At 41.3% G+C, this 23,005-nt stretch overlaps 1 protein-coding gene and 1 long non-coding RNA gene across 2 annotated transcripts in view; one reads left to right on the top strand and one right to left on the bottom strand.

The window, feature by feature from the left end:
* Positions 1–915: 915 nt before the first annotated feature.
* The window catches only part of LOC137992478 (CD109 antigen-like), a 55,911-nt gene continuing 33,821 nt past the window's right edge, over positions 916–23,005 (bottom strand). The window contains exons 20-36 of the mRNA XM_068837830.1: positions 19,173–19,296; positions 18,540–18,657; positions 15,783–16,157; positions 14,871–14,925; positions 12,760–12,843; positions 11,382–11,558; positions 11,221–11,302; positions 9,908–10,070; positions 8,926–9,000; positions 7,961–8,138; positions 6,833–7,047; positions 5,923–6,081; positions 4,647–4,709; positions 3,626–3,826; positions 3,302–3,376; positions 3,077–3,182; positions 916–2,370 (exon numbers count right to left, since the gene is read on the bottom strand). Coding sequence (XP_068693931.1) covers positions 2,156–2,370; positions 3,077–3,182; positions 3,302–3,376; positions 3,626–3,826; positions 4,647–4,709; positions 5,923–6,081; positions 6,833–7,047; positions 7,961–8,138; positions 8,926–9,000; positions 9,908–10,070; positions 11,221–11,302; positions 11,382–11,558; positions 12,760–12,843; positions 14,871–14,925; positions 15,783–16,157; positions 18,540–18,657; positions 19,173–19,296 — 2,465 coding nt within the window. The 3' untranslated portion in view covers positions 916–2,155. The remainder of the gene's footprint in view (positions 2,371–3,076; positions 3,183–3,301; positions 3,377–3,625; positions 3,827–4,646; positions 4,710–5,922; positions 6,082–6,832; positions 7,048–7,960; positions 8,139–8,925; positions 9,001–9,907; positions 10,071–11,220; positions 11,303–11,381; positions 11,559–12,759; positions 12,844–14,870; positions 14,926–15,782; positions 16,158–18,539; positions 18,658–19,172; positions 19,297–23,005) is intronic.
* LOC137992484 (uncharacterized) overlaps positions 21,304–23,005 on the top strand; it is an 18,376-nt gene continuing 16,674 nt past the window's right edge. The window contains exon 1 of the long non-coding RNA XR_011121704.1: positions 21,304–21,425. This is a non-coding gene — a long non-coding RNA (uncharacterized lncRNA). The remainder of the gene's footprint in view (positions 21,426–23,005) is intronic.

The following is a 23,005-nucleotide window of genomic DNA, read 5'->3' as shown; positions in this document are numbered from 1 at the left end:
TGAAAACTTGCCGCTTAATACAGGGCCGTTATAAACAGTTTCGACTGTATTGTTCAAAAACAAAGAGGATCGATGGAATTGGATTGAGTTGCTTCCTTATTTCCACATGGCAGCTGCACAAGCATGCAAATGACCTCGGACCAGACTCCTTTGCATGCTACCAAAAACACTGAGAAAGTGTGGGCACAAGTTTCAGAGGACTATCATTTACACAAGCTGTAAATTCTCCGCGTTTTTGACAGAAAGTTTCCCTTTTTTGAAGAATTTACCAATTTCTTTGTCGTGGGACAAGAATATGTAAGACGCGACTTGGAAGACTATGCAGTCTAAGGAAGACAAAACAAGACTGTAGCCTAAGGAAAAAGAGCGATCTAAAGTTGCAGGAAGATTAACTCGAGATATTTGCGTCTCTTTTTATTAAAGGTCATAATCTCAGTCAAAGTTTTCTTATACACGAAAATGATGTGTCGTAAATGCAATTCTAGACTTTTGATTGGCTTCGGCATGATCGAATATCCGGTATGTTTCCTTGTTCAACAAATATGGCGGCTCTGTTATAATATGAAAGGTCTCTAAGACCATGTAAGGTAAAGTCCTCAAAATTATGGTACGGAAAGAAACATGACAGAACATTCTTGTTGAACTGTAATTACATTGCAGCGAAGAAATTGTTGTTATTATTGGTTTTCACCCACGCGACAAGGCGGCCATGTTGGTTGGCAATACAATACAGTTTCCTTTCGCATAATTTGCATAATAATAGTACACCTTTCCCTCGGATACACATGCAGCACAACCCCAAAACAAAACTTCGAAGAGAACTGAGAAAAAATGAGTGAGAAATGCAAAGGAAAAGGCTCTGCTAGCAGGATAAAGAAGAAGCCTTTCACTTTCAGACAAAAAGGAAGCTCCACCTTGAGTTTCACAAATTTTATTTCCTGATACACAGGAGTGAAACAAACTAACCTACACTTATTCTCTTCGGACTGAGTTGAGCGACTGTCCATCATCCATAGTCAACAGTCAACAGTTAAGTGACACACGGTACACCTTAAAGTGAATGAATGCCATTTATTCACTTTAAGGTGAAAAGTACTTACATCGTAATTAGCCAATATTAAAAATACAGTAATACTCTTTGTTTGACCTCTCCAAAATTTTGCACAAGCATTGTTTCCAGTTTCTTTTGCCCAAGAGAAAATATTATGGTATTTTTGATATTGGCTAATAAGAATAACTTTCGATCAGTTTTCAAAGAGTCAAAGAATATACCCAGGTTAGATCATATCTAAATGAATTTTTGCGCTGTATAAATACATGTAATAAAAATAACGTTGGTTGGATTACAAAAAACGTACGACCGCAGAAATTGAAATTCTTATCAGTGACTCGGAAAGAAAGACTAAGCATTTTTACTCGTAAACTGATGCAACTCGTTATCTATACTACAAGTGTTTCACGCCATAAAAAGCTTTAGTAATATTCATCACGTTAAAGTGCCCATCATCTCAAAAAACCCTTTCCGCACAACTATTCTTTGCACTTGTCTAACGCTAATTCTCACCCTGGTTCGCTTAACTCTCTCCTTTAAAGTCAATGTTTCATAGGCTCCATAAATGTGGGAAAACTAGTTGTCATTTGATCTACGACCGCGCAAGTAAGAGGACTGCGTTTAATACCGGTTGGGTTGACGTCACAGACTGCTTTGCATAGTGATAGTTCTTTGAAAACAGCGATGAAAAAGTCATCTGTCACATCAACCCAGTATCGAACCCATTCCCCTTAATTGCTCGGTCATGGTTCAAACTATGACGACTTTCCCTGTCTTTCGAACCGTATAAAAAGTGATTTTTCAATAAGGCTGTCAAACCAATACAATGTTTGGAACGCTCTCGGAAAATACTGAAACAAAGAGGAAAAGTTTGTTGAGGTGATACGAATTTCAAGCTAAAACTTGAGATAAATATGTCTTGCCATGGACGTCTTAGTCGCTCACAATTCCTACTAAATGATGTTACCATCTGAGAAAAACTATGTAAAGTAAAAAAAGTGACACTTCGGTGAGGGTAAATATGTAAAAAAAGAAAGTGAAGTATCTATCTAAATATGACGCGATCCTCTAAGAAGTACTAGTGAACACAAACTTTTCTTCCATCTATCTTGGGTGCAGATGCAACATGAAAGCAATACACCACGTCATAATTGAAATCAGCAATATTCTTCCGTGGTCGACGACCGTTAAAGATCCTGCCCCCTTCCTCGGTTTTTCTTTTGGTCCCAGTGTTTCGCAGTTGACGCAATCGGTACATACACGGCAGACGCCTTGATCTTTCAGTGAGTCCACGGTGTACTGAGCATCCGCACGGTTCGCTGTTCAATGAAATCAAGTATATATGCGAGTGATTTAATGAGTAATTACGCTAAACGACACAGCGAACATGTTAGAGGAGTGAAAAGGGAAACGGTAAAAATGTTGGAGAACTAGAGAAACTGACTTCAACTTTAAGTATGTCTTCGAAATTCTTTAAGCCCAAAGTAGAGGTTGAAGAAAGTTTAAAAATAACGGGGCACCAAATTCTTCCAATGAGTACCACTGGGAACACATGAAAATCATTTTGTGACGACAATCGGCCTTTTGCAACAAACGATCATATGGTACAAAATCCGCTACGCTGGAGGGCAAGCTCGTTATTATTCCCCCACTGGGACATTAAAACAAAGAGACCTGAACCAGTCAAGCTTGACTTGCCTTTGTTTTAATGTGCAAGTGGGGGAATAATAATGAGCTTGCCCTCCAGTATGGCGGATTTTGTACCATGTGATCGTTTGTTGCAAAAGGCCTATTCTCGGTTTTCACATGACGTCACGACCGCCATGTTGGTGCCCAAAACAAAGAAAAGGCGGCCATGTTGGTGCCCCGACCAAATCCTCGGGGAATTTAACTCTATTATTATGCAAACGCTTCCTTTTGTTTTCGTTGAAAAACATGGCTGTTGATCACGTGAGTGAAAACCAGCAATTGCATCTTCAGATAAGGGGTTGTATGTCACACGCTATTGTCACACAGCATTATTACCTGGTTCATAATAAGTGTATACTGAGGCTGTGGAAGGTTGAGGTTTTCCAACTTCATACGCACGATTGAACGTCACTTCCACACACAGTCTCCAAGACGATGGAATCTGGAACAAACAAAAAAACTGTTGAGCTGTTTTTTATTTTAAAAATGGACGAAAATATAGCAGTGGATTAAACGAGTTCTACCTTCAACAAATTTCAAGCCGAGAAATAGCAAAATTACCTCATCAAAGTAGAAAAGCACTTTGCGATCGGGCGACTCCACACGTTTCAGTTTCAATGACTTATCTGACAGAAGCTAGGTTAGAAAAATTAGATAAAACATATTAACTGATTCAAACAATCATCAGTCTTCTGTAAATTCTGCAACGAATACTCTTTCTTAGTTAGATGATAAATACAACAAACACTACTCGAATCACGACAATACTGGAATGGAAATAAACAATACACATCAAACAATAGTTAACAATGGTCTGTGCTCAATATGTTGACTAGCCTAACTTAAATACGCTCACCACTCTAAAAGTTCAGAGTTCACTTTCACCTTCTGAACTTTGTCCCAGTCCAGCTCAAATCCCGAGGGTATCCCTACATCCATCACGACCATACCGGACTCTTGTTCGGTCTCAGTCCACTTAGAGCAAGCTTTCAGCTGAATGTGGTTTGCACTTTCCTTGAGGACCGACAACACGAAGTCAAACGAACTTTCCGGAGGAGCCTCGTCCACGTTATACGTGACACCAACCTAAATAGGTGAGGCATAACGAGCAAATAAAGGAACGATCGTCTCGATCATCGTCACGTGTCAAAGATTACGTACAAGTCATATCAAGAGATACGACGTCGTATCTCTTAAACTTTGAGCCAGCGTAAAGGGCGACCAGCATGCAGGTCCGTTGTTAAGCACAGCCTCATCATGATAAAACTTGAAGCAACATTAGTTGCCAGCAATTACGATTTTCTTTTAAAAATGTTTGAATGCTATAAATTTCAATTTAGAGTTTAAGGGTGCAGCCAAGAGGTTCACGGAAAAGCACGAGGAATAATTGATATGATAACTCAACTACGGCATCGCAAAAAAGACCTCGGCTAAAAAATCGGCCGAGGGCTGTTTTTCTCCAAAGTTACAGCGAAAATTTGTTATGAAGAAGACGGTAAATATTTAGCCATTTCGAGTTTCCGCGAGAAGAGAAGAGATGTATTAATCGATGACAAATTTGGCTAACTCAAAGGGCTCGCATTTTATTCCGAGTTTTCCCGAGTCAAAATCGATTAAGATTTCTCTACACTTCCCAGAAAACGTTTTGTTTCCGAAAATTCAGTCGTTTGTGAATTAGATCCGCTTAATCTGGAAATCTACGACATGTTTTCAAGCGGCAAAATGATTGCCACGAAATCTCTACCTTTTGCAGTCTTCTGAGGGTTTTTGGTGTAATACACCCGAAAAATATTGAGCCTTTCGCGTGAGGCAAGACTGAACGAAATCAAACCCACAGGAGTTCATCAAAGTACATATTCGTGTTTGATAAAAAACAGGAAATAGACAGCACACTATGGAATGTTACCTGTAGCATTCCTATTCCATGACCACTGCCTGCCACTGTTAGGTGACCGGACACACTTGGTAACTGTTAACAAAATAAAATGATCGAAAATCACTACTACTCTACGGCAATGCAAAAAAGTTGCGAAGCTGTACTGTTTTCTGAACCAAAAGCAGGAAATGTTAAGCATTCGATGAAGAGTTAAATTTCAGTTCCTACAATTTATAATATACAGTCGTCTGCAAAAAAGGCTTGCATCAACTTTTGTCCCCTGTTCGATTCCGGATTCTCTTCGATGCTTCAAGAGGTTTTTCTCCGGGTAATCCAGTCTTTGCCTCTCAATGAGCTTTAACTGGATTTGATTTGCTGTCTACCCAGAGCAGTTCCGCTCAGCTATAAAAGCGTAAGACTACAAATGAGTGATTATTATTAAAAACCAATTGCTGGTTTTCAATCACGAGATCAACAGCCATGTTTTTCAACGAAAACAAAAGGAAGCGTTTGCATAATAATAGAGTTAAATTCCCGGAGGATTTGGTCGGGGCACCAACATGGCCGCCTTTTCTTTGTTTAGGGGCACCAACATGGCGGTCGTGACGTCATGTGAAAACCGAGAATAGAAAGGCTTCGCATTCGGACTTGCTTTGAAATAAAGGCTAAACTGACGCCAGGTTTTAGTGTCCCAACATTAATTTGGAAAAGGAAGGGCGTAAAAAAATGGTTCAGCTAGACAATTCTAGCCACTGTCATCTAATAAGCTTGAAAAGTTCAGGGCTTTGACATGACTCGAAACCATCACCAGCTCCGTACCGGTCACTTGCACAATAACCGAGTTATAGTCACGTTTACTTTAAAAAAAACAACAACAGCAACTTTTGCTTGAGTCTGATATCTTATATTGCTCTACTAATCTGCATGAGACACCGTAAATCAACTCAAAACGAAATTAATGCAAAATTTATCAAATGTTAGTCCATGATGATAGTGGAAAACTGGAGAAGCCGGTCAAAAACTCCTCGGAGCACACTTGAGAAGCAACAAACTCTACGAAAATGTTCTCCTTAATGCGGTTTCGAACGCAGCACACATTCAGTGCACTAACGAAGACACAATGGCAAGTCTTCATGAAATAAGGGAAATAGAACATACCTTTAATACTCCAAATAAGGGATCTAATTTACCGTTACATTTAACTTGATTACATGGCATAAGCACTGATACCAACGACGCCAGCCCGCACTCTCTTTAACAAACCCAAACTACTACAAACTAACTTCCCCAGAACATGAGTGATTACCTCAACTAACTGCAGCACCATGGAATTTTGCTGATTGACTGTAATTGTCCGACTGAAAGTTGGATCTGCACTGACGGTCAACTGAACAGTGAAATCTACATCCGGGGTGTAAATCAATTCAGCAAACTCGGAAAGCGCCTGGAGCCCAATCACGGTGTCCTGACGAAAATCAGAAAAAAGGACGTATTCAGTCTCTTCGTCCACTTTCAAAAGCTAACGAGCACAAAACCTTAAAGGTTTGAGCAGATCCCTCGGTATGTGTTCGCGTAGGGTTATCTCCGTGAAATTCGAAAATAAATTGCGAAGGGAGAAACCACACACTTAGGGAACTTCCATGCTCGAGACCATTAGTACCAAAGAATGATGAGGGAAGAGAAGTGAGCAGAATGGGATATAGGAGAAATTAAATTTGCAGGGTAGTGTCGCAATACTGAGTAATTTCCCAAGGTTGAAAGATAAGGGACGAAAGGAAAGGATGCTTACTAATGCCTGTGCACCTTGCCGATATCGTGGAACCCCGATTATCCGGGCTTCTTTTCCTGTTGCCCCAAGTCCGGTGATTCGGACTGTAGTGCTCTTTTAAGGAAGCAATAAGAGAGAGCTAGATAGAGCGAGTTTCAATCGAGTGTCGTAAAACCAAAACCACAGTAATTGCTTTGGCCAATCAAAAAGGACGGAGACAATCCAAAACCAATCAAAACTCGAAGTAATTACACGTAGCCGACAGAAAGCGCGGGAAAATGTGAACGCGCGAGACACGATTGGTTTTGGTTTCACTTCTGATTGGTTGAAAAAGTGGCGCGAGAACTTTGAACCAATCCCTGAGTAAAGTAATGCAAAACCAAAGCAACTTTACTTTCGACACTCAATTAAAAACCGCTCTAGCTTTCAAAAACTATCAACTGAATACCTGTGTTGACGAGTATCCACCCAATGAGTTTCTCTGTTGTGATAACCAGCGAGAAATGCCTAACCCAACACCGATGTCTTTCTCATGCGTGAAGGCCAACAGCGCATACGCAGTGATTTCAATGTCCGCTGATCGAGGTCGGTAATACGGGCGCAGCCATGGGTTGTCATTCGGTAAGTGGCTTTCTTGTTTTTTCTGCCAGTAAATTAATCCATCTGAAACAGGTAATTGCAAACAGAAATATCAGAATGGTCAGTATTATTCGGCTCCTACTTCCACGAGAAAAATTTGCTCACAACTGTCAAATTATTATTTCGCATGACAGCCCTAACCAAACAAACTACTCCTGCGAAATTCAGCTGTATCTTTTTGCAAACATTTTATTTCGTTTCGACAAAAAAACCTGGCCGTTGATTAAGTGAATGAACTAAGAATACCAACACGCTAAAGACCATTCGTGATCGGCATTCAAGGGGCTATCGAAACCCACATGTATTACATATATACTTACTCTACTCAAGGAATCATAAAGTAAAAATTTACAAAAAAAAAAAAAATAGTACCCTGAAAGGAAAGTTCATGAGGTGAACCCTAAGTGAAAAACTCCCTAAAAAGTATTTAGAAATAGAACTACGAGATGCAGAGAATTTTAAAAAATCAAGCCCTTGACAGGCTGTTACTACCAGGTGCCATTCGGCCAACGAATTTAACCGCTTGCGGTAGCTATTCCGTAGCTTACCGCCAAGGCAACGAGGGCATCTACAACAATGTTTTTTTCAAGATAAAAAGTTTGCGTCACTCTCTTATTTAAGCAGTTCTCCCAAGTCATTCCATGTACACCGACATTCCAGGAATTAGACAGGGATAAACGGCAGCGAAGTTCAGAGAGGTTTTATTCTCGGTGTAGAAACCTTTGTAAATCAATAATTATTTTGTTACGGTACAGAATAATATTTGAGTAGATTAAACCCGTTCGCAATTGCGATGTTACTGTCCCATGATTGACTGATTCGAAAAATAAATCAGTTTTTGCTGAAGCTCACGACAGCTTAACTATCTTATTTCCAACAACGGAGATACAAAGGCAAAGGAAACGTGAATTGAGTTTTTCGTTTTTCGTTTTCTTACCTTTCTCAGTGGCCAAAGTAAGAAGTTCGTTGAGTGCCTTGATCTTCTTTGCACTACCAACCAATGACAGGGCGTATGAGGTGATGGCTAGAGTGTACGGGTCTTGGATGTCACTTGAAAGCAGATCAACTTTGCCTTCCAGGAAAGACTTGGCGTTATTTTTCGCGCTGACTACAGCCTACAAGAGGAACAGCATACTCATTACTTTGATAAGTTGACATCGGTGGCCAGCGGTTAGAATGGGTGTTGCCTGTTGGCGGAAATGGGGCGCCTCGATCGCTTGGGGTACACAGCATGATTTGAGTCGATAATATTGAGTGCATTCCCGAACACAAAACTGAAGGTGGTTACACGGTTTTCCCACAAAAATAAAGCGGGATTCCTAAAAGACAAGAAGCATTTATCACTTGGGCAACAATAAGTTGTTGTCAATGTTGTTGTTGATGAGCAACATACTTTCGGTCAGGCCAATCGAAATCTGAATGGAATGCGCGGATACCCTACAGTACGTTTCCTTGGAGACTCCCCAACAGCCATTGCAAACCGCCGACCGGTTGGCTTCCGGCTACCGTTCGGGAGATCGTGAGTTCAACTCACCAACGGTCAGTCTCTTAACTAAGGAGAAAGTCCTGCCTTTGTAATTACATCCGCAAGTGGGTAGACTTTCATATCGTCTCGGATAAGAATTAAAAACCGTAGGCCCCGTTTTACAACCCTTGCCACAGTTCACAAAACTCTGTGGGATGCTAACGATCCCACACACTGGACAATAAGAGCCGGGCAAAGAGCTCCCAACATTTTGGTCTGGTCTGATTGGGCCACCACTTTGTTAGCCTTAATCTACAACGAGCTACTCTCGATAAAGACAAAGATGAAAGTCAATGGGCGAAAAGCAGAGCGAATTTCTTGCTTCAACTGTTATCAAGTCCCTTCACGCCAATTACCTGAGTTATGGTAAATCTTACCGGAATGTTGGAATTAGCTTCTGCTAATGCAATGAGAACATATGCTGTTAGAGAAACGATCCCTGTTTGACCTCCCTGAAAAAGACATAATAACGACCATATAAAGTTAATACGTCCATGTTTTCACCACACTTATACTGAAGTTATTCTCTTGTCTGGTTTTCTGTCCTCGGCACAAACTATCATGTAGTTAATTCCAGCTTTGAGATACCATCAGTTACACAAATCTCAGGAATTATTCTTCTTACACCAATCCGTGGTATCATATTAATAAGAAACACCCTTTAACCGCTCCGTGACCGAAACAAACTTTCGCCCAAGGGCAACTTTAGGCAAAGCTCGAATGACCTGAAGTAGAATGTCCGTTCATGTAGGCGCAATGAAAGCTCCATAAACGAGATTTTCAGGGAAACTGGGATCATATCTCCCCAGTAAACACGCCAAATTTCACAGCGAACGATGGAAATGTTGGATTTCTACGAATGCCTGCAAGCATCCGATTCAGGGCTTATGACGTCAAAGTCTGTCACTTTCTGGACCTTTAAATCGAAGGACAAGTAGTAGCAGTGGTGGTGGTGGTGGTGGTGGTGGTAGTAGTAGTAGTAGTAGTAGTAGTAGTAGTAGTAACTTTATTACCATGTCAGAACCTTCTACTTTGGGATATATCTTATACTAATGTGGGGACACAAATAATAATAGATAACATCATTTAGAAAGAAATACTATCCACTAAATTCTAAAATTAAGTCATATATACGACTGCGAGTACGAGTTTTCCGTTCTGAGCATGCTCATAAGGTTTGGAGGCCGACGACGAGGCCGACAGTTTTCGGAAGTGCGCGTGCTCAGTACGGAAAACTCGTAATCGTACACGTCCTCCGATCTAAAGCTCCCTAATGTTTGCAGTGGACCCAAACCCTGCGGGGAAAAAAAACTTCTCGCGGTCATAGAAGATTTTGCTTATTTAATGAAATTTGCACACCTTGAGTACAGAACTGTGAACTGCTCCAACTCTTTTGAAAGAACCATCGGAGTTTGTTTGCCGAGACATCCAAACCAGACTATCGTCCAACATCTGGCCATCTATGTACTCTGGGATAAACGCGCGCGCTTGTGCAAACGATTTTACGACAAACGCGGTCAACCTAAAGATAAACAAACGGTACTTTTTGTGAGGACCAATTTTCCAAAAAGATATGACTACCTGTACTGTGCTTTGACAGTTTACGATTTGGATTGCAGGTTGGGTTCATTTCAGAGTCGACTGTTTAAAGTTTAAAGGATTTTTAGATTTCATTATTGGAAGTTCTGGTTTAAAACCCAGAACGGAACAAAGTCGCAGAGTCTTTGTAATGAGCTATACAAATGGATAGACAGTCTTTCTCACCAGCTGAGATTTGCAAGATTGCCTGTAAGCCCTATTTTATAAAGAACCTACACGCCGAGTAGGGAACAAAGTGGTCACTTGGATGGTGTGGCTTTATTCCCCTTTATTCATTCTAGACTGCTGGCAGTCCCCTCTCAGTCAATCGAGACACCCGCTTTAGTGACGCAAGCGAGCCGACGAGTCGAGGGGAAATTAGGGAGAGAGCGGGAAGTGGGGTCGCTATTTTTCACTCTCTTCCCATTCTCCCCTCGGCTCGCTTGCGTCACTAGAGCGGGCGGCTCGACTGACTTAGAAGGGACTGTTAGCAGTTTGCATTCATCCGTTTGATTCCCATTACCAAGTGGTGAGGCTCACACAACAGAGAAAGCTCTAATAAGCCACTTTTGATAAACTAAAATTTAGTCCTAAACAAAAGGCATCATCTCGAGGCTCTGGGGAATAATTTGTACGAGTTTATTCCCCAGAGCCTCGAGATGATGCCTTTTGTCTAGGACTGCATTTCCGCCCAGACGAACTTGAAACATTTTGGTAAGCAACACCAAACTAGACAAAGCAAAGGTGCCGGATCCTGGTGGAACTAACCAGCCGCAGCCGCACAGCCAGCCTTGCTCTAGAGCGAGTTTCAATTGAGTGTCGTGAAACCAAAACCAAAGTAATTACTTTGGCCAATCAAAATGGACGGAGATAATTCAGTAAACCAATCAAAACTCGAAGAAATTACACGTTGCCGACACAAAGCGCGGGATTGGTTTTGGTTTCACTTGTGATTGGTTGAAAAGGTGGCGCGAGAACTCTGAACCAATCACTGACCTCACCAGAGTGAAGTAATGCAAAACCAAAGCAATTCACTAATTATTTTCGACACTCAATTGGAAACCGCTCTATGATTTCCGCCCAGAAAATCTTACCACAAGCTCCCAGACGAGTCTCTTTCTCCAAAAGCACTGTAAGAACCATCCTTGTGTCTGTAGGTCTGTTCACGTTGATAGCCTTGCAAAGATATAGGTAAAATACAGTTTCAGTCACCGGGTTGGTGTCGTACCTTTCAAATTGCAGATCTACAACTAACCTGAGATCATGAATTGCTTGGCCTTATTTTCCAGCAGCTTTGTGAGTTGGTTGACTGTCTGCAAATATTTCAGGACGTAGATATTCGGAGCAAAGTTCACCATGTTCTGTTCACCACACCCATAGGGCATGCGCACCAACTGGTCTAAATTGTTCATAGATGAACCTAACATGTCCCCTGTTGGTCAGATGAGCAAAGAAAGATAAGAACATAACAACGCTAACTTGACGTATGACTCTAAAAATAAAGCAACCAATTTCAAGGGTACCTCGTCGGCAACAAAAAAAAGTACTACTTAAACAACGTGAATTAATGTTTACCAGCAAATTTGTTTTAAGGCTATCAAACCAAAAATAAACGCCTTTCAGAACCGTTAATTTTTGTTTCGAACTTTCCTGGCGCTGCCATCTTGAATCACTGTGTCGTATTACGATTACCTTATGGACATTATGTAACAGCTCGAGGCGACAAAACCATAGGGTTACCATAACACGTCACAATGATTCAATGGAGACGCCCGGGAAATTTTAAAGTGGGCATGAGCGACTCTAAAATTGATTGTTTTTTTTTTTTTCGGAAAAAAAATTCAAGCAAATTTGATTGCGAACATTCTTTGCTTTGGTTTAAAGTTACTTTTTCGTAGGAGCGGAGGCTCTCTTTAAGGCCTATGATCACGCACAGGTGATGCTATTTTGAAATGACGCTATTTTTAAAGAGAGCACTATTAGTGGTTGGTTTTGATTTTAGGTCTATGCATACTTTGCTTTGACACGCAATGTTCTTTCGGTGGAAATGTCTTTTTAATAGACGACATGTTAAAGATTTTATGACGTTAAATGGTAACCAATTATGTAAGGCCCTTGTTACGCACTGTGATGTTCTATAACACGTACCAATATTTTAAGTGCAAAGACAGGAGCCCATCGGGGAGCGTGCAACTTCCATACAGCGTCTGTAAAACGGCGTTTTCACAAGTAGGTTTATTTTTAGGCTAGCCCTTCCCGCGAATTAGGTCAAAAAACAAAGGCAGTTCCGGTTCGGTGACCCTATGACGTCAGCTTAATTTCTTGTACTTGGTCATCGGGCTCCTGTGGGAGTCTAATTAGCGGGAAATTCAATCTAAAAATAACCTTACTTGTGAAAACGCCGTTGCACGAACATAGTAGAGTTGTAGGCTCCAGATGGGCTCCTAGCAAAGATTAACATCCCAACAAGGTGGAGTCACCAAACAGAAAGTTTGACAAGTTGGTCAGCGAAATTTAATTTCTGGAAATCATCCACGTGATCGAGATCACGTAGGTGAAAACGGTCCAATCAGTTTTCATGGACAATATGTTTCACCGCTGTGAACTTGACAAAGCCTCGAGATGAGACTTACCCATAACTGAAACCGTGGCTCTGGCAGACCCGTTGATCACGTTCGGTGGGACACTGAGATCCAAATCGCGTGACAGGCTTGAAGCTGAAACAAGATCATAAAACATTTAGTGGTCACCATATACTTATGCAAGAGCTCGCGTTTGCCGTATGCCGTAAAAAGACAACTTCGTTTCCAGGGTCTCTCTTCTCTGCCTCCCTTGTCGTTGAGGAAAGAGACTGGTAGTGGCTGGTCACGTGGCACTCCTTGACGAACATTTTTCCGCTGGTATAGGGTTTTCGTTATAGATCCCGCAACTCGTATTCGTTTGACCATAGTTAATTGAGGGACTGGTTATGAAACTTTAAAACCCTTAAAGGCGAGAACAAGTGTTGTCGCAATCCATGTTGAATTGACCGTGACAGTGCACAATCTTTTGTTTTCGCTCCGCATGGGCTCGCAATTTAGTTGCGCATAATTTCATCGAGAGATTTGATTGGTTATCTTCTCGAAAAAATGTAAGTTTCAAAAAGGTAAATGTTATAATTCCACCGAAGATTCCCGAAAAAAGCGGTCAAGCTAAAAGCAAAACATTTTGTGACCGATATTAAAGACCATCGATGTCGAGCGGCGATTATAAACGGTCACACAAAAAAAAAATTCGTTAAGCCCTGGCCACACTATCGAACAAAGTTGGATTGAACGCTCCAACATTTTTTGTTCGATCAAATGTTGGATAGAGTTTGCTTTTGATCAAACATTACAACCAACAATTCTGCTCGACGCAACAATGTTGCAGTGTTTTGCAGCTCTTTCAACAAAGTTGTGTCCTGAATGGAGTCACGTTCGCGCTGCTAGCCAATCACGAATCGCTGTCTTATTTTCAAGCCTAGGCTTCTAGCATCATTTGCAACAGAGATGGCGGATAAGGACCAAGGACACGTCGTGGTTGTTGATGAACAGCCAGAAACCTTGATCAGCAAGTAGAAAGCAAGGCCGTGTCTGTAGGACACTCTTAGGCTCCTTAACTCATTATCGCTCTGTTTGGAGATGTCTGGTTCAATAGCGTTTAAACATGATTCCTGCAAATTGATCTGAGCTCATAATCATCATCTCCCAAGCGCGGATGCACCTTGCAGTGAACATACCCTTTTCTACACGTTCTCTTAACCATTCTTTGGTATTTCCTTGTTTGAATCCGTCCTTTCCGTCCTCAAACAGCTCCAGTGGCATAAACGCTACGCCATATTTTCAAATTTAGCGCCAACTTGAACTTGAATTCGTCAAGCAATGTTGGATAGTGTTTTGCCACCACCTCAACATTTACATCTAACAATGTTGCATGTGGAATCCAACTTTGTTTGATAGTTTGGCCAGGGCTTTAGTAGCTCAAAATGCTTCAACAGAAACATACACTATCATTAAACAATACACCAAACAATACGTTTGCTTGATAAAATGTCTCTCTTCTTTTGCCGGCGGTAAAAATATACTTCACGATTTGTGACGTAAACACTAACCACCTGTGTGCAGTAAAAATATAACAACGACAATTTACGGGAAGTTGTTGAAATAACTAAGTCAAAACTGTCTCTGTGCAATCTTGCGACTTAGGAATAACGTTGTTTAACATTTGAAAGAAAAACGAAAATCAAATATGAAAATAAAATACCAGCACATGTTCATATACAGTTTGACTTGTGGTTGATACGTAACATAATATTCAACTGCTCAATTGAGCTTTTTCAAGTAAGTTGTCCGAATCCGGATCTTCTGCACACAGGCATCAGTGAAATTCGAACGAGGCGAGTTTATTTTTCTGTTCCGTCGGATCGATTGCCTTTCACGTCAAACTTCCCATGTGTAGTACACAAAACCACTTTGCCGAGAAACGTTTCGATGATCGTCGGGCCACAAAAATCAACTGCGTGCAGAATGATGACAAGGCCTACACTACCACCCCTCCCCTAGCACACATTTGGAAAAGCTCCCAAATTTGGGAGCCACATGACCAGCCGCAACCAGGGTCCCTTTCCTCAATGACAAGGAAGGCAGAGAAGAGAGACCCTGGAAACGAAGTTGTAAAAAAGTACGATACAAAAGGAAAAAGGTAACGAATTTTTCATGCTTACTTGAATTGAGGTCCAACAACATACTTATTGAATAATCCTGTGGGACACCTTCAGGCTAACAACATAAAGTTGAAAGAGGATTAGCATTTTCCCTGTAGAAGTGTGCGCCATTTGCATGTATAAGAACGTCTAACTTTGGATCTGACGCTACGATTTGAGCATGGACGCGTTCTTGTTTGCTGTTATGTGGTATTACATTGCTTGTAACACGTTTGTGCCACTAGCAGCTCTTACTGCCGCGAACAAGCTTTTTACCACAAGAGCTTGTAATCTCGCAATCTGATTCGCTAATTTGCCGTTGTCGGTAAGAGCGCTGCTCGCGTCAACGTGAAACGCAATTGTAATAGCCAATCAGGAACACTTCTTTTGGGAAATAAACCTATGAAACTGCCAAAAATTTATAGACAACGCTTGCTCTTTCTTTGTGTCACACGCTCTGAAATAAACACTTTCTTTGGTGTTGAATATTGTCTCGCCTCGCGAGTCCACAACATTTTGACCACTGTGATGACACATATCGTTGTCGATAAGAGTACAGACAACACTGAGCCTCGTTCGATTTGCTACGTTGCACCAGCCAACTCTTCCTAAATTTGGCTACGTTGCCTTCAGCCGATTTGCTTTACCTTTATTTACACTACTCATTAACAGCCTTCAAGCCTGAGGTAAGTTATTAGTACACTCCTAAAATCTCAGTCTCTTTTACGTTCTTCTAAAAAATGGCTATGATACAAAAAAGTTTATAGTAAGATTAAAAGTAAAAAAGTTCGGCAAAAAGTTCGAAGTTTGGTTCAGTAGAAGTCAACTACTGTTGAATGTTGATAAAGAAAGATCCACACCGGAGGGAAAAGCCTAGAACGGACTTCTTCAACAGAAAACACTTGTTCCTTCCAGTCAAAGTTCGCCTCTCACCTCAACAACCAAGGTCCTCTTCACTGCATCAGAATGAGTGGTTGACTGAGCCGACACTTCAACTGGCACTATGCCCAGGGCCTTTGCGACAACAGGAAAGGAGACGGCTCTGCCTTCACCAGGCCCTACAATCACTTCCTCTTTTAGGTCCATTTCTTGGTCCACGTAAACTTGGTCCTTGGAGCCCTCACCTCTGAGCCCAAGTTTGTTGACCTCATCAATTATGGACCAGTCCTTGGATGCCTTCAGAGTTATGGTGACTTTTTGCTCTACAGGCTCGTAATTAAAGACCGTCACTTGAAGAGCGAGTTCCTCACCACGGACAACAGAGTAGGGAAGGTTTATTGACACGAAGAACGACTGGAACACTTCCACCTGTCAGAGGAAAAACCGTTTTCCTTCTAAGTTAATCCAATTAACAATTTAGCAGTTTCCAATTAAGTACCCCATAACCACTTTGTACAACAACTACTAAAACCCTAAAAATCTACTGCGCCAACCATACTACAAAGCAAATACCTGCAGCCGGCCCTAGACACAAGATCGGGAGATACTGAAGCAAGTATTAACTTCTTACTATGCGAGCGCGAGGGCCGTTCTAGGGAATGGGCCTTATTCGCGCGGTGGCCATATTGGCCATAGACAATAGATTTCGTACCCGGAGCCTCGAGTTGAAATGTTTGGGAACGAGTTTCGGTGGGGCAAAACAAAAGTTTTCAATCCCTCGGGACTCAATATGGTCGCCGTGTGATTAAGGCCCATACTGGCCTGAGGTTGTGGCAGTACAAAAACGACCGAGGGCCAATATTTCCCAGTACGGTCCCGAGCAAATGAGGTTAGTAAATTGTTTACTATATGGCATCGTTTCTTTGAACGGTCGGACGCTTGGTGAATGTTTGCAATCTTTGATTTCTATCAGCGAACCTTTAAACGGTTACCTTTTTCATATAAAACTAATTTCCCCTTGCTTTAATTCCCCTTTCTTAAAACTTTTTGTGTTTCGCTCAATTTGAATTACCCGGGAGAGAGAAAATATACGGAAACGCACGTTTCCATGGTAATGGTCCGTACTGCAAAATCCTGACCAAAAACCAGCCAATCAGAGTGCACCGTTTAGCCTTGGATTGCTTGCCCGGATCATGCAATCTGATTGGTTCTTCACACGGTCAGGATTTTCCTATTTCTGCCCACGAACACGGTAACGCTCTGAGAGTTTTTGTCCTTGACCTTAAAATTTCCATTTTTTTGACACCGAATCCGTTAACATACAAAAAATTATATTTAAAAAAAAACTTTTATTAGACAAACGGCTTGGAAACAGAATTCAAGTTAAAACACTTCTCTTTGAAACGTTCAGTTTGTAAGTGGCTAACTGCTTTCGCGATCAAGCGTGACGCGAGTAAATAATTACAAAAGTGACTTCAAAGAGAAAGAGAGAGATGAGGAAAAAACTAAATACGTTATTTACCATCCATGGGTCGGTCCGTATAGCGAACAACTGTGACCTCACTGTTGAAAAAGCTGTCTTCGGCCTGCGGCCTCGCGCAGCATATTGAAGACCTCGGTCACAGTTTTTCGCTATACGGACCGCCCAGCCGACAAATAACATATATTAGAGAGCTTAAGCACGTGACGTTTTTGAGTCGCGGACGGAAACCGGAAGTGAACATTTCGCATGTCAGGACAGTGGTCTCTCCCAGATTTTCAAACAAATCATCTCTGCTAATGAAAAGATACTTAACAAAACAACTGTGGTAATGTGAAGACAAGTCAAACAGGGAAAAAGCTCACTTCCGGTTGCCGTTCCTGGCACAAATAAGTCGCTTGCTTAAACTCCCTATTGCTATTGCTTCTGACTTGATGAAAATGTGTCGGCAGAGTTTAAAGGTAATGAAAGGGTATTCGAAACTCCGATTGGAAGCAGTCGCGAAACTACTCTTTATTGCGCGCTTGAAGTAATAACGTCTCAACAGGTTATCTACCAATTCGATTACGCCTCATTTGCGGAGGGAGTCCAGATATTGTAGCCAAATCGTTGCAAAATTCAGAAATAAAAATATGCCTCAAACTCAACAGCTCGGTCTCTCTCGGCTGTATCCATTTTGTTCATCGAGTATCACTCTCTTGCTGACGTTGAATATTCAGCGTTGACCTTGAAGAATCAATCTCTGAGATAGCTAGAGGTATTTACTTAGTTCATATGCAATATTTTCGGTGCGTAATGGGGAAGTTTTCCAAGCTGATGTCCATTGCTTTCAAGTTTATCCAAGCGTAGCCGGCCTCACACACTGTTACATCACATCTCTCTACATTACAGTCAGCGACGCAGACTATCTAAGAGAGGATCCGAATATTCTACACCTTTACATGGTATTTCGTTCAATAACGCTTTTGAAGACTTTGACACTGAATTGTGGTTGAACAACGGTAAATTCCACCACTGATTGTATTGTGTTTAGTGTCCTCCAAAATCCGAATGAGGTGCCGGGGATTGCAGAAAATTAATTCAGTTTTGAAAGGAACAAGGCATGATACATGGTGCCCTTCTGTTTTTTAATGAGGTGCGAAAGAGATGCAAATGATTTTCTGCAATCCTGCACCTCTGTGTGGAGTGAGGGGCAAAATCCCAGGCTACAAATTCGTAAAGTTGTCTGTAGAAGATAGTGTCCATCGGCTTTGAGTGTAGAGTGGTAAGTTTGTGGCAAAATAAAACAAGGTGAGTGCAAATAATCATTACCCTTTAACCAGAACACCGACCTGAGACTTGAGTTCTACGACACCAAGCCCTGTAGAGTTGGACACCGCAAAAGCACTTGCTACCCAAGTAGTGAGTGTATCTGGTACAGCCCGCTGAAACTCGACTTGCCCTGTTGAGCTTAAGAACAAGAATATCTCAACAATCGGCCCGTGTACTATTGGGAGGGAGTAGTAAATGAAGAAATAAGAAAGAATATGGCTCGCTATTATAATAACTTCCAAATAAATATCAAGGCAAAGCGGTAGGGTGTGAAAAATAATTTTTGATCAACTAGGCTAATCGATAAGGCAGTAGTTTGGTCGCCATATTGGAAGAGTTAACGGAAAATCAAGAGGCAATTAAGAGTGAAAAGGGATATTCTGCTAGCTCAACTGATATCGCAAGATTTCCAGAGCTTCAACCTTACTGTTGATTAGACAACGTCATAAGATTGTTCGCTGAAGTTCTTGAACCTTCGTCAAAACATACCCAGCAAACAAGCTCCTCATTTCTGAGATGAAAAGATATCGTACACTAGTATTAAAGTAACGCTGTTCGTTCGTACATGATGTCTTGTGATTTTCAACGCCTAACGCAAACGGACAGCTTGTTCAGAAGCTATGCATTGTGAATCATTACAGCTTACAGTGTACCTTGCATTGTATTCCAGCCAGATCCACGTCTCAGGAAACAAGCTCCTTACTCGCTTCACTTCAGCAAGTACTGGTATATTGCCACCCGCACTCGTAAGTACGGGTAACCCCTCAACTTCCATGTCTGTACAAGACAAGGTACAAGTATAAATTTTACTTTCACCCTTAACGTTCTTGAACATTGCCAAAAGTCAGAAAAAGAAGTTCGCACGTTTGAAATCCCCTGCAGTTCAGGTGTCTTATTAAAAACCAAGAGTCGCCCTCTCTGCGCGAGAGCTTGCCCAGCTGCCACGTTAAGATTTGAGAGATCGTTTTTTCCCCAATAACTTCATCTGCTTCAAAATTGCAAGACGGCAACTAAACATTTGGCAAAGTAGTACAATTAGCATTTGTTTACTAAAATATGCTTGCACGCTATACAAATTAATTCCAAGTTAATGTAAGGTGGCTGAACACAGTTTTTGATACCTATGTTTCATTTACCTTTCTCCTCTTAAACCCTTAATCCTTTGGTCGCCAAAAATGGTAGCAAGCAAGTTAACAACACGAATTTCGGTTTTTTGATAGTAAAGCTGACGAATATGCCGTTGCCATGGCAACATGAATAAATATAAACAGGCCTTTAAAATCGGTTTTGTTTAGTTGCAGAAAATCTGGTTGTTAGATTTTCTTTATAATTTGCATGGAACATCTAGAATTTCCTCTGTTAAAGTTCACATTTTTTTCAATACTCCAGTTACTTATTTCCTAAAGTACTTTCGTGCCAAATTTCGTTAAATTCTAACGAGTGGTTCTCGTTAAATAAGCGTATTTCCAAGAAAGCTATTCCGCTTTCAATCGCAATTTTTTAACTTACTACGCATGCGCTGCATTTAACTGGGTTCTTTCGATAACAAAGAAAAATCTGCGAATTGCGAAGTTCTATGCATCGTTACCTTTTCTAACATACATTTCTCATAAAAGACTAAAACCATCAAAACACTTTGTTCAATTATGAGGAAAAATAGTATAGATAGCGGAAGCATTGAGCAAATAAAATGATTGCTATATTGCGTGCTGCACCGCGTTCGCAAGAGCGCGCGCGAGCAATTCGTTTGCTTCCTCCACGGAAGACATTGGCCGACAGCAAGGTTTATAGGGAAGATATCTGTTTACAAACACTGTTTTTGTTATTCAAATATGCCAAACACAGGAACAAAAGACCCTTTGTTTCGAGATCCGATGAAGCTCTGGTTGGCACGTTAATGACAATAGGTGACGTAAACGACATCTTCACTATTGCAGTATAAATATTAACATTTAGAGTAGCAAAACTGAAACCTGAAATTCCCCGGAAAAATCGCTGAAAGCGGCGGGAAAGCAGACACACAAAAACACAAGAAACTCGTTTTGATTTTTCGCTTTGAAATGCAGTAATTGGCAAGATTTCCGCACAGGTCCCTACTTCATTATGCACACGCTCCTTTGTTTCAACACAGGTAACCCAGGCTCACTGTGTGCGTCACGTAGGTATTAAAATATAGAGAACATATGAGGCGAAGTTTAGGTCTGAAAATTTGCTAGAAAATGGTAATAAAAATCGATAAAACTTACCATGTGGTGAGCTGTTGTTGTCTTTAATACGTACACGAAGTTTCGGGGAAAATGGTCCCCGTTCACCTTCCTTCATAGTATAGTGACAAGGTAGGAGACGGAAGCCAGCGTCGGGACTCCGATCGACCCAAAACAAGCACGATTTTTTCCGCGAAAATCAAATCCAGTCGCTAAATAAACACGCCAGGTTCGTGGAATAGGAATTTCTCTAAACCATGAATCCACTGAAGCATCTCCAGGTAGCAACGCGGAGCCACCAGACTCCGTAAAACTTGTAAGTTAACCTGCTAAAATGGCGGCCAGAAAGCGTGGTACTTACGAAGTGCCCAATTCAAAATGGCACTGAACTCTGGACGCCTGGTGACGAGTATAATAAGTCTTCCTTGAGGGAGGGGAGTCCCAAATTGCTAAAAACAAAACTCACTGAGCAATTTGGGACTCCCCTCCCTCAAGGGAGACTTATTATACTCGTCACCAGGCGTCCAGAGTTCAGTGCCATTTTGAATTTGGGTCATTGGGTCGTGCTTGTTTTGGGTCGATCGGAGTCCCGACGCTGGCTTCCGTCTCCTACCTTGTCACTATACTATGAAGGAAGGTGAACGGGGACCATTTTCCCCAAACTTCGTGTACGTATTAAAGACAACAACAGCTCACCACATGGTAAGTTTTATCGATTTTTATTACCATTTTCTAGCAAATTTTCAGACCTAAACTTCGCCTCATATGTTCTCTATATTTTAATACCTACGTGACGCACACAGTGAGCCTGGGTTACCTGTGGGCTATCCATTGCCGTTTTTTCTTGAGCATCGCGAAACAGATCCATCTCCCGATGCACTTTGTCTTTGCCAACTGACTGCGTTACCACACGGGTTTTGGAAACGGAAGACGAAAGTAAATTGTTTTCTTTGCACCACTCTATGCACCGCTCGGGATAGGCTATAACGCAGGGACAATTTCCAAATGTTCAAATCTCCCTTTGCTGACGCTTTTACTTCGCTAGCCATCTTGATTATTACGAAGACACAAGTTTGCTTTAAAAGAAGGGCAACATGAAACGATTTTAATTGCAACGAACTCGTGCATTAAAGTTTCCCATGAAAGATGCACCAATCAGACTGTAAGCGTGGTACACTCTTCCACGCAGTGAACTTATAAGTGTGCCGCACGCACGGGGAATGACGGAAATTCAGGTCACAGTTCACAGCAATACTGGAAAACCTAAAACTATCACAGGGACTAACCTTAAGCCTAAACAGTGCCTTTAGTCGTAATTAGAGTTACGGTTAGTATTATTAAAGGGATGGGTTGTTTCAAGAGTAGTAAAACAGGAATCTCTAAACGGTCACCTACGAGCGTAAGTTCGCTCGGCGTGGCACGTGTACATAATTACGTATCATTGTTATGTAAATAGTCAACGAGAATTCAAAATAAATATAATTTTCAAGGTGTGAATAGACCTTATTCACGATGGCCGCCATGTTGGATTTGCTATTATCATGCAAATTAGCTACTCACTTCTGAGGGGGCAAACAACACAAGTTCGAGAGGTTATAACGAACACCTTAGCCACACAGATGATTTCACGTTCATTGAATGTTTATCAACTAAGCGGTAAAATACAATCATTACACAAGTCACTTCGGCGTTTTTTTTTAGTGAAAAATGAGCAGATAACGAAGTAGAAAGTCCAAATGTCAAAGGCAATCAAAAGATATAAAATTATTATAAAAGGTACTTAATTCTAAATACTAAAATGGACTTTTTGCAATGTTATTTCAATATTTCGACGAGCCGATTTTCCGCAATTTGCCTTTTTTTCCAATTTGCTAATTTGCATGACAATTTGAAAAGCAACATGGCGGCTATCGTGAATAAGGCCTATTAGCAACTTGACACGTTAGCTCAGTAGTCAAGAACAGGAACAAGTAATCCACGGTAAAGACTTGTTTCCATATCTCAAAGTGACCCTTGGACAAGAGGGGTCTGGAACAACAAAACTGAAACAACCTAAATCCATACAAAAATGCTAACCTTAGGCCTAAACATTATCTAAAGCATATTGTTTAGGCCTAAGGTTAGCATTTTTGTAAAGGCTTGAGTTGTTTCAGCTATTGTACCCTTCACCACCTACCGCCACCCCAGGCCCCTCACGTCCAAGGGCACTTTGAGATATGGAAACAAGTCTTTACCGTAATCCAGAGGTTTACAGTGGGTCGGAGTTCAAGTTCAAGCTGCGA

The sequence above is a fragment of the Montipora foliosa genome, chromosome 1 (genome assembly GCF_036669935.1).
Source record: "Montipora foliosa isolate CH-2021 chromosome 1, ASM3666993v2, whole genome shotgun sequence".
Taxonomy (NCBI): Eukaryota; Metazoa; Cnidaria; class Anthozoa; order Scleractinia; family Acroporidae; genus Montipora; species Montipora foliosa.
This window is presented reverse-complemented; position numbering and strand designations above follow the sequence as displayed.